The sequence below is a fragment of the Umbelopsis ramanniana genome (genome assembly GCF_025399195.1).
Source record: "Umbelopsis ramanniana AG unplaced genomic scaffold K450scaffold_2, whole genome shotgun sequence".
NCBI classification, from domain to species: Eukaryota; Fungi; Mucoromycota; class Umbelopsidomycetes; order Umbelopsidales; family Umbelopsidaceae; genus Umbelopsis; species Umbelopsis ramanniana.
Window position 1 is genome coordinate 116031 of NW_026252088.1, and position 10103 is coordinate 126133.

The 10103-nt window shown below is 44.9% G+C and overlaps 5 protein-coding genes across 5 annotated transcripts; 1 reads left to right on the top strand and 4 right to left on the bottom strand.

Moving 5' to 3' along the window:
* Positions 1–623: 623 nt before the first annotated feature.
* K450DRAFT_218330 (uncharacterized protein) lies at positions 624–2111 on the bottom strand. Its single transcript, XM_051585188.1, has 3 exons — positions 1155–2111; positions 1049–1061; positions 624–974 (listed from the first exon to the last, which is right to left on the bottom strand). Exons 1-3 carry the CDS (start codon positions 2082–2084, stop codon positions 769–771), a joined length of 1149 nt encoding a protein of 382 aa, XP_051449140.1. The 5' UTR covers positions 2085–2111; the 3' UTR covers positions 624–768.
* A 109-nt stretch (positions 2112–2220) lies between these two features.
* K450DRAFT_203792 (uncharacterized protein) lies at positions 2221–5605 on the bottom strand (the record flags this gene model as incomplete). The annotated part of the gene is made up of 7 exons (XM_051584719.1): positions 2221–3906; positions 3997–4055; positions 4134–4321; positions 4397–4849; positions 4959–5284; positions 5354–5432; positions 5507–5605. The coding sequence occupies 7 exons, from the start codon at positions 5603–5605 to the stop codon at positions 2591–2593; spliced, it is 2520 nt and encodes an 839-aa protein (XP_051449141.1). The 3' UTR covers positions 2221–2590.
* Positions 5606–5726: 121 nt separating this feature from the next.
* On the bottom strand, positions 5727–7462 carry K450DRAFT_218336 (uncharacterized protein). The gene is made up of 5 exons (XM_051585189.1): positions 7352–7462; positions 7209–7282; positions 7047–7126; positions 6491–6979; positions 5727–6426 (listed from the first exon to the last, which is right to left on the bottom strand). The coding sequence occupies exons 3-5, from the start codon at positions 7093–7095 to the stop codon at positions 5984–5986; spliced, it is 981 nt and encodes a 326-aa protein (XP_051449142.1). The 5' UTR covers positions 7096–7126; positions 7209–7282; positions 7352–7462; the 3' UTR covers positions 5727–5983.
* On the bottom strand, positions 7409–9346 carry K450DRAFT_218342 (uncharacterized protein). Its single transcript, XM_051585190.1, has 3 exons — positions 8664–9346; positions 8444–8512; positions 7409–8363 (listed from the first exon to the last, which is right to left on the bottom strand). Exons 1-3 carry the CDS (start codon positions 9254–9256, stop codon positions 7679–7681), a joined length of 1347 nt encoding a protein of 448 aa, XP_051449143.1. The 5' UTR covers positions 9257–9346; the 3' UTR covers positions 7409–7678.
* A 9-nt stretch (positions 9347–9355) lies between these two features.
* On the top strand, positions 9356–10058 carry K450DRAFT_218348 (uncharacterized protein). Its single transcript, XM_051585191.1, has 3 exons — positions 9356–9543; positions 9632–9736; positions 9806–10058. Exons 1-3 carry the CDS (start codon positions 9474–9476, stop codon positions 9895–9897), a joined length of 267 nt encoding a protein of 88 aa, XP_051449144.1. The 5' UTR covers positions 9356–9473; the 3' UTR covers positions 9898–10058.
* Positions 10059–10103: the final 45 nt, after the last annotated feature.

Below are 10103 nucleotides of genomic sequence, written 5' to 3' on the forward strand. Positions count from 1 at the left end.
TATCAACTGCCACTTGTACCCTAGCTACTGTGCTCGTGTAGATTGTATAATTTTTTTTTGATGATGCAGCATAAAAAGATTTTAATATACTCAATTCATTGTTAAGTAAGAGAGTATAAAACAAGAGCGACCACAAGGTAAACAATAGAAACTATTCAACCATATCAGTTATTTCGATGAATTTAAATCATTAAAGTCAAACTTGTCATCACTGACTATGGAGTAACAATAGGCAATAAAAACAGCATACCGCTCTCATTTGATGTAGCAGATAAAAAGTGTAAACTATAGGCAAGTAGTAAATTGCGAGGTTATTCAAAATACTAATGTATGCACTGCCTGATATTATTCCACTGCGCGATTTTTCTCTACATGGTGTGTTATTATTGCCCAGCATGGATTTTCATATTATCCACAAATCCAGCCAGCATTGAAAGAGAAACTCTACGTACGGACCGCTTGTCTCAAAGCCTTTGCATATCTGCTCTTTTTCCCTTGTTTCAGAGAAGGAAAATATGGCGACACATGCCATCCCACGCCTGTTGCAAGCACGAGCCAAGGTTTACCGTTGACCACTCCGCCAACAGCTTTGAACCTTGGCGACCAACACAAATCCCAACAAATATTTACATGAAGAAAAATTAATGGCTTGTTTATTTGGCTGTTTTTCTTCAGTTATTACACTTAATAAAGCGATGGTATATAAAAGACAAGTACGATAAGTTCAAATTTTGTAAAGAGTTTCCTTTCACACAGACAGGCTGATTATCACCATTCTTTCCCTTCCTTCCATTCACCAGTCCAGGGACTTTCATGTCCGACGCTAGTGGGTCGAGACCGAGGGGTGATGATGTGAGCTGAAAGGGAGGAAGCTTTGCGGTGATGGCCCCGGCCCGAGGGTGGGTGCAAGTGGTTGGAATGAGCATCAATCACTATGGAGGGATCGGGTGACAATGCAAGCGGTGATTTGATATCTATAGGGTTGGCAAGTTAATATGTAGCGGGGGAAAAATAAAAAAGGTTTACACTAGAAGACCTAAAGACTTACCATTTTGATGAAGCTTTAAATTTTGAATCGGACAATGTACGTGGTAAAGAGATATACTAGGTTAGCATCCATGTCATGTTAATACGATTTCAATTAGATTGCATACCGGAAGGATAGCGTGCTTGCCATCACCATCCAAGGCTACTGAATTGGCTCTAACGCGGGCTCCATAAAATAGTACAAGACAACAAGCCAACAAGCCAAGCCATACCAAAGTAGATTGCTTGTGGCACGGTTTCTTTGCAGGTTCACGATGGCTTGGATCCCAATCTTGAACGAGTGTGGGCTGCTTCTCAAGCTCACTGTCTTGATGACTACCGTGTTCGGGGGGTGGGATGTCATTATCGGCATCTTCTACACCAAGGTCCATTAAGCTAGCTTCTTGTTCTTTGGTTTCCATCTCAGCGTTAGCGTGGCCCTGTTCCAATAATGATTCCTTCTTGTCATCGTTGTAAGTTGTCTGCTGCTGAGGAGGTGGGTCGAGCGAACGATCTTCTTCAGGGATAAACTCATTTGACCATTTTAGCTCCTCTTCTTCCTCGGTCTGAGTTGTGTCTGGGTCTAAACCGAACTGTACTCGGTCTTGTTCATATAGATCTTCGTCTTGCTCGTCAAAGCTGTCGTGGTCAATAGCACCGTCCTCCTCGTCTTCCTCGTCGTCCTCTTCTTCATCGTCTTCATGGTCATGTTCGTCATCTTCCTCTTCTTCGTCATCGACCAGGTCTTCTTCTGATTCTTCTGATTCTTCGTCGTCATTATCGCCTGCATTGGCCCAAATATCGATTTCTTCGACAGTGTCCTTTGCATCATCTTCATCAATATGATTGAGTGAAGACGTAGCTTCTTCATCTTCTTCGTCGTCGTCTAAAGGGGTATTCTCGTCGTCATCTAGAAGGGGTTCTGCGGCGAGCAAAAAGTCGTCTTGGTCGTTAGCATCACGAGGTTGTATTTCATAGGACGGTGGTGGGTCGCTGGCCGACGCTATGAATATGAATGAACAAAGCAGTAGTAAGCACAGAAAGAGCTTTTTGTGCATTGTGAGGGAAGGAAGGAGGAAAGAAAGGGAAGTAAGAGAAAGCAAAAATATGGGGCTGACTTGACCCTTATTTGCTTACACCGCGTGTAGTACAACGCTGGTTCTTTTTATCCCATGTTTGGATTAAACTGGGAGTTTTAATGAAACTGAGTGTGTTTTATTGAAAATGTGCATTCCATCATAGTCTCTGCTACCTTACAGATGCTGAAACCAAAGGGAATTGGCTAGGTAGTAAGACCAAGCGTGAGAGCTGCAGGTACTGCAATGCAATTTATGCCATACCGCATTAATGAGAAAAACTAGAAAATAGGCTCAGATGGGAGTGCGGGGAAAGAAAGTGTTGGTCTGTCTTTCAAAACCAATAGGCTACAGTAATGGCAATTTCGACACTTGGAGTAAGGGCATATGTGGTAAGGAAAAATGTGGTTGGTTTAAGATAAAATAAACCATTTGGTATAGATAATCCATAGAGCAACAACAGAAAAATACGGCCAGGGAGGGGACTTCTATGCGTATTCTGTGATATTCTCAGAACCAGGAGCTGCTTGAACAACTAATAAACTGGCTCTCATCGACATAATAATTTGCGCTACTCCGCCAAGAGTTTTACCAGCTTCACTGACTCCGCTCTCCAAGGTGGCTTTGTCGGTGTCCAGACGGCGACGTCCAACAATGACTAAGTCACTTTCTTGCAGGCCGTCGACAAACGTTGCAATTTGTTGTTTGACCTTGGTAATTTTGATGGTTTGGCATTGAGGCAGATCCTGAATATACTCTTCATGTTCCGGGATGGTATCGTGGCTAACTTCGTGTCCATCGCGGATAACACCGTCCTCCGTCAGGGTATCAAAGAAGGTCTGGTCCGAAGCCACAGCATCTATTTCTTGTAAATAGGTTTGAATAGAAAGCACGCTTGGATTCCGACTGCTGGCCACATTGGAGTGGGGTGACTTCTTTTCGTTGCCTTGATTCAATTCCTCTTTCACGAACCGTAGGATGACAATTTTAGCTCCATCCGTCTGCATACGAAGAGCAAATTTGATGGCTTCACGATCATCAGAGCCTCCAATGAAAGGAACCAGGATGGTCTTGGAATAAGCAGTTTTGGTGTAGCCTCGGTCGACCAAAACAGCCACGGTGTGTCGTGAATTTTCCAGCACTCGTCGAACAAAGACCGCATCCCTGGCGCCATCCATTGCCTCCTTGCTGAACTCCGATGACCCTTCTAGAAGATCTTCGTTAACCTTACCGGTCCAATCTTTGGAAAGAAGCTGCCAAGGCAGGATAATAGCATTAACTCGTTCATCTTGAGCAGTATCGGTTACAACGTTGGGAAATTCAGTGGGGGTGGTGATGTTCACATCATCTTGCAGTCTGATGCCGCTTAATTTGGCAAACGTTCGGAAGACGCTCAAAACCGGGTCTCTTTCCAATGTATCACTATCTTGAATTTTCATCACAGCGGACGATCGTTGCGTCAATTCAATCAATCGAAGGGCGTGCACTTGCAATTGAACGAGTGGCCATCGTTGAGGGTGTTGATGCGATCTTCTACGACGTCTTTCACTATTGGCATCATGCTGTAACATCTGGATCAAGACCATCATAGCAGGCACGGTTTCTAGCTTGTTGAGCGTCACCATCAGTCGGTAGGTTTCCTCATTGGGCTCTTGTGGAGAGATCGCTTCCATGGGACTTTTGCTGCCCGCTTCACCTAGCTCACGTGCACGTTGTCTCTGATATGATTCGGGATATAACCAAAGGACAGCTGGTGTAGTCATGCATGTCGTCACAATGGCCATTACTACCATGATAACAAATGCTAAAGTGACATAGTATTATGAGGACATTGATGAATGAACAAACAACCGAAAGAAACATGAGATAAAGGGAGATGAATGCTGCTGCTTACTTTGATCATTCAACACACCAGCATCTTTGCCGATATTCAAAACGATGAGTTCGACTAGACTGTTGGCAAAGGAATTAAGGTTTAGGCATTGATTGGGCTATGCACACTAAGGTTTGCCAGCAAGCCAATCCACTCACCCTTTACAGTTCATCAAGAAGCCAACCGTGAAGGATTCTCTCCAGTTCATACCGTTGATCTTGGCCGCAGCTGTACATCCAGTGATTTTTCCAAAGCACGCAACGAAAATAACCAAGAATACGTAGCCCCATATTTCGCCTGTGTCCAAGAGACCAATCTGCGTTTTAAGACCCGACAGGGCAAAGTACTGGGTGTATCACGTTGAACTCTAATTAGAGCGAATGACAATCACTTGAAGAAAATGATGAAATCGCTCGCTTACCAAAGGAAGAAAGACAATGTTGATGATATCTTCAATCTTTTCAGTGATCTTGACAGCCAAACCTCTTTCATGAGGGATGATCACACCAGCCAGGAAGCCGCCAAAAATAGGATGAATGCCAATGATGTCGGTGACAAAGGCTGATATCAAAACCATCAGGAGCGTTACCGTCATGACAAGTGGAGTGGGCCCATTATCATATGAGCCGGTGTGCAAACAGAGACGATGGTAGAGTGGCCCCACGATAAAAATAAGCAGTAAACTGAATGCGATAGCACATAAAAATACCCACAAGGCAGTCAGACCTCCCGATGCGTTCAGTAAGGCAACCACCAAAGCAAGTAAGACCCAAGCAGTGCAATCATTGAGCAGACCAGCTGACATGGTGATCGCACCAACGCTTGTTTTCAACAGTCTCAATTCTGCTAGGATGCGGGCAAGCACTGGAAAAGCCTGTTTTGCAACATACGATGAGAGACAGTTGCATCCACATCACATTCTCATATGTAAACACACATGAATGGGGAATGGATCAGCATTTTCCAAAATACCAGAAACTTACCGTAATCGACATGGCAACACCCAAAAAAAGGAGATAGGAGCCAAAAGGAATGGTAGGGTCGTTTTGAAGACGATAGAGTCCATAACTAACAGCGACTCCCATAGCAAAAGGGAGAGCCATTCCCATGATACCCACCGTCAGGCTCTTTCGTACATCTCGTTTGATCAGCTTGACATCGACTTCCAAACCGACTTGAAACAAGAAGAAGACAAGGCCAATGGTAGCAATTAGGTTAAGGTAGGGCAACGAGGCAGTTGGAAAAATAGTGTCCATGTAGTTTGGAATGCGGCCCATGACAGATGGACCAAGAATGATACCTCCCAGAACTAAGAGGTGGCAATACATGAGCCCGGATATCTAGCATGAATACATCAATGTACGGTGGATCAACTTACCTTCAGCGATGACTCTTGGCTGTTTCAGCTTGGCTAAAGGAATTGCAAGTAATCGACAAGTTACGATGATAATGGTGGCCTTTGGTGGAAATAGGGTTAAAGTTGTTTGGAGTGGACATGTCAAAGAAGCCATGAGGAATGAATGAATGTTACCTGAATCACAAACAGCACAATGGGGTCGGTGGAGTTGAATGTGGCCGGGTTAGCGCCAGAGAGGACACCTCCCTGTGGTGCGGTGTGGTTAACAGGCATTGGATGTGGTGAAAAAGGACCAGAGGACCATCGATTTAAATGGTGGTGAGATTAAGGTTTAGAGAACAAAAAGCAATGGCACTGAAACCTTAATGAAACCTTAATGGCGGCATTGGGGGCTGCTGTATATTTTTTTAATATTTTTATTTTATTTGCTTGGATGGATGGCACATGTTATGTACATTGCAAGTTGACCAGTATGCGAAAAAGATGAAAAAAAAAAAAAAGCCGCTGTTCGTCTAAGAAAGATGAGTAGGGAAGTAACTGTGCGGTGTAGTGCAGTCTAATGAAAAGGTGGCCCGCACACCATATTAAAAGGGTCGAGAAAATCTAGAGTTTAGAAGTCGGGTTGATGTGTTGCTGCTCCCCCGAGTGTGATCACTCGGTGGCCTCATGTTCCGAGAGCCATCTCTCAGCGTCCAGAGCGGCCATACAGCCAGATCCAGCACTGGTAATAGCCTGTCGGTAACGCTTATCTTGGACATCACCAGCAGCGAAGAAGCCTTCAACGCTGGTCAAGCTGGATCCAGGTTGGGTCAGGATATAACCTTCATTGTCCAATTCAATTTGTCCCTTGACCAATGAAGTAGCAGGCTCATGACCAATAGCGTAGAAGAGACCATTGACAGCTAATTTGGTTTCTTCGCCTGAGATCGTGTTCTTGATAGTGAGTGCGTTCAAGAGAGATCCATCACCATGGGTAGAAGTAGCTTGGGTATTGAACAAGACGGTCACCTTGGGGTGCTTCAAGAGACGATCTCCCATGACCTTGGAGGCACGCAACTTGTCACGACGAACGAGGACATAGACGTGGGAAGCATCTACAGGGTTTCATTAGTAAAAGGACCCACATTTTTGATTTTTCTTTCCGATCACTCCACTTACATTTTGTCAAATAGATGGCTTCCTCAGCAGCGGAATCGCCTCCTCCAATAACAGCCAAGGGCTTCTTGCGGAAAATGGGGACAGCTCCATCACACACGGCACAAGCAGAGATACCGTTTTGCCAGTACTTGTCTTCACCAGGCAAGAACATACGCTTGGCAGAAGCGCCAGTTGAAAAGACCAGTGCGTCGGAAGTATCGGTGGGTTCGGACTCTTCCTCATTCCCTTCACGCCAAAGCTTGAAAGGACGAGATGAGAGGTCGACTTTCGAAATGGTCTCGGTAATGATTTCGGTTCCAAATCGCTCAGACTGTGCACGAAGCTTATCCATCAACTCTCCTCCAAGGACACCTTCGGGGAAACCGGGGAAGTTTTCAACATCGGTGGTAGTGGTCAATTGACCGCCTGGGGCAAACCCATTGGCCATCATGCCTTCAAACATAGTGGGTTCAAGATTTGCTCTTGCGAGATAGATAGCGGCAGTGTGGCCTATGAAGATGTATGAGTGATACGGTCATAGCGGCGGGGCAGCGACCTAGAAAGGCGAATTGCTTACCTGCTGGGCCAGAGCCAATGATGGTGACTTTACGGTGATTAGCGGGCATATTAAGGGCTGATAGGGTATGAAAAGTTCTTCTAGTAGAGCTGGGAAGTCTTAATAATCTAGAGTACATCGAGAGTAGGAATGAGCAACTGTGGTCTGAGTATTTATACTCACAGGGCAGATGGGTTGATTGTTCTAGAGGCATCATAAGCCACCGCTCACCTCATTACTCAGCTGCGAGCCAATCACTGCACGGCATCGGACGTTGAATGATTAGTAACAATTCCATCATTGGTTGAGAGAAGCCGATTTCATACCATACTCTCACAGAAATTTCTAATGACAGATAAGGAAACTGCTGACAATTCCAATCTATTTCCTGGGTCCTATCCGTTTGATCTGCATCGCTTCGTAAGCATAAAGTGGGAGGGGTATTATTGATACGGTTGTAGGCAAAAAAAAGGGGGGTAAATTGCAAATGAGAGTGTGTAAAAAAGGAATGAGGGTTTTTCAAAACAGAACAGAACAGACAAAGGGTCCCAAAATTATAAAAAAGAAGAGACGGGTGGTGCGTGCTCGCATCCACCCCCACAAACGAGGATGAAGGTATAACACAAAAAAAAAAAAAAGTCTATCATGGCATTTCACATCAAAATACAGTCGTCGGCTTGTGATCCACGCTTCTTCTTGTCTTTGGGATTTTCAGGTGCCTTGCCTTGTAGTCGCTGAATAGCACGCTTATCCCCATGTCTGGCAGCCTTCTTGTACCATTCCATGGCCTCCTCGGTATTCTTTGGGATACCAATGCCGACCTCAGTAAAATACCCAATGGCGTATTCAGCCTTTGGCAGCTCCTTTTCTGCAGCTCGTCTTGCCCAAAGATAAGCTTGCTCATCACTTTGGGGTAAAACGTTGGGTGAACCCACCAAGTACCAAGCGGTCAAAGCAAAGCAGGCCTCGCGATGACCCTGTTGAGCCGCGATGGTGTAATAGTGAATGGACAAAGCAGCATCCTGAGGACAGTTGAGCTTGCCATACTCATAGCATTCACCCAATCGGAAAGCCGAAGGGGCATAGCCTAAATCGGCGGCTTGAGCGTACAGAGTGACGGCGTATTCCAAATCCACAAACACCACGTTGTCAATACCGCGTTCATGAAGCAAGGCCAGCTCATGTAACGCATGGGGGTATTCTACGGTGGAGGCTTCTGCGGCTCTCTTGAGCCATTTGACACCATCTCTTGGATTTTTATTGATACCGAGTTCGCCGTTCAGTTCAGCCACACCAAGTCGATACATAGCACCAGGATGATTGAGCGTGGATGCTTTTCTGTGAATGAAAAAAGGGGTAAACGTCATAGTTGGGTGACCGTATTTAGTCGCCGTGCCTCAACGTAATTAAAGAAGTACCTGTAGAATTGAACTGCCTTGGCACTGTCTTTTCTGCACCCCAAGCCATCTTCATAGCATTTCGCAGCTCTATTTTAGGAAAATACCAAAGCCGCGTTAGTGGAGATATTGATGAGGAATGCCGCTTTGGAACGAGCTTGTGTAATTTGGTGCACGCAAAGAAGGCGTTTTTTTTTTTTTTTCCCCCTCTCTTTTTTTTTTTTTAAAAAATAAAAATTACCTGTAAGCAGCATCAGGATGATGATGTTTAGTAGCTTGAACAAACAATGGAAAGGCCTTGTCGAATTCGTTTTTTGATTTCCGGCTAAGTAATGCACTGGCGTAGAGGTTGCCTAAATAATATTGTGATTCGGCGTGACCGCGCGCAGCTAGCTGCTTCAAGAGTTTTTCAGCTTCGTTCAAATACTCCCATCGAGCAGTGTCATTATCCACAATGGGTTTGGCGGCTTCAACCATGAAGACAGCAAAATCGCACTGAATATCAGGGTTGTTGGTTTTCTTTGCGTTTTCTCTGTACATATTAATGGTTTGTGAATATGACAACAACGAAGCTTGGCTGCCAGGTTTTAAGTGAGAGTGATCGAGGAGTTGGTCGTTGGACATGGTCATGTTAGACACTGAACCGGATGAATTAGTGGGAGGGGTGGGTGACCTAGGGCTAGCTGAATTGGAAGCACTCGTAGGTGTACTTGCTTCAGAATATGTTGATCCTCTATTAGCTGGATGATTAGTATGGATAGAAGTAGGATAGGCTACCACTGGAGTGGGTGCATGTGGTGGTGGTTGAGGAGTTTGCTCTGCATGTTGCATCATGATGAATTTCCGATGGGCTGAGCAAACAGAAAGAGAAGAAAGACAGACAAAGCAGGTACAAAATGAAAAATTTGAGTATTTTTAACCAGCGGTTTACCAAGGAAATTATAGGGGAAAAAAAAAAAAAAAGTGTCATCGTCAGCGTTGCGAAGCGAAAAAACTCAGTTCATTCATCCCGCTTGCATTCTTCTCACCATTCAAGCTTCATTTCTTCAGCATGACAGACAATCTAGGTTATTCTTTTGCAGCCGTGGTATTTGTAGGAGGATTGATTGGTTATATCAAAGGTAAAATGACATAATCCGTCGTCCCTTCTTCTCATAATATATCGGTTTTGAACTGAGTTTTGTCCTTCCCACCCTGCATTTTTTCCAGCCGGTAGTCTGGCATCGTTCATCTCTGGAACGGTATTTGGCAGCTTGATCACGTTGGGGGCCTATCAAGCATCTCAGAGCCCGAGCCGTGTTGGCCTCGCTTTTGGTAAGCGAGGCTGAGTCGTACTTGGCGTCAATCGCTACTACTGACTATTAATACCTTTTTCCTTGCTAGTGGTCTCCTTGGCACTGATGATCGCCATGGGCATACGTTTTTCAAAGAGCAAGGCCTTCATGCCAGCTGGTTTGATTACTATTCTCAGGTAAAATTCATCTCCTTGGCCATGTCTACCGTGTATGGAAATCTCACCTCCAACTATTTATACTTGTCCTGTCCATCAACGGGGGGTTCATCTCCTTGTTCTCTATTCCATACAGTCTTGTCATGGCATTGCGCTACGGTACTCGCCTATTGCAATAACTGCCTTCACAAACCTTGGTTTGGCTTCCATTTAAAATAGGTCAAATTAAAA

Coding starts and splice junctions, on each gene's coding strand:
- K450DRAFT_218336 (XM_051585189.1), bottom strand. CDS start 7,095: ATGCCCGCTAATCACCGTAAAGTCACCATCATTGGCTCTGGCCCAGCA. Junction 6,980..7,046: donor CATTGGCTCTGGCCCAGCAG/GTAAGCAATTCG, acceptor ACATCTTCATAG/GCCACACTGCCGCTATCTAT. Junction 6,427..6,490: donor AGCCATCTATTTGACAAAAT/GTAAGTGGAGTG, acceptor GAAACCCTGTAG/ATGCTTCCCACGTCTATGTC.
- K450DRAFT_218330 (XM_051585188.1), bottom strand. CDS start 2,084: ATGCACAAAAAGCTCTTTCTGTGCTTACTACTGCTTTGTTCATTCATA.
- K450DRAFT_218348 (XM_051585191.1), top strand. CDS start 9,474: ATGACAGACAATCTAGGTTATTCTTTTGCAGCCGTGGTATTTGTAGGA. Junction 9,544..9,631: donor ATTGATTGGTTATATCAAAG/GTAAAATGACAT, acceptor CATTTTTTCCAG/CCGGTAGTCTGGCATCGTTC. Junction 9,737..9,805: donor CCGTGTTGGCCTCGCTTTTG/GTAAGCGAGGCT, acceptor TTTCCTTGCTAG/TGGTCTCCTTGGCACTGATG.
- K450DRAFT_218342 (XM_051585190.1), bottom strand. CDS start 9,256: ATGATGCAACATGCAGAGCAAACTCCTCAACCACCACCACATGCACCC. Junction 8,513..8,663: donor CATCCTGATGCTGCTTACAG/GTAATTTTTATT, acceptor TTCCTAAAATAG/AGCTGCGAAATGCTATGAAG. Junction 8,364..8,443: donor AAGGCAGTTCAATTCTACAG/GTACTTCTTTAA, acceptor TTTCATTCACAG/AAAAGCATCCACGCTCAATC.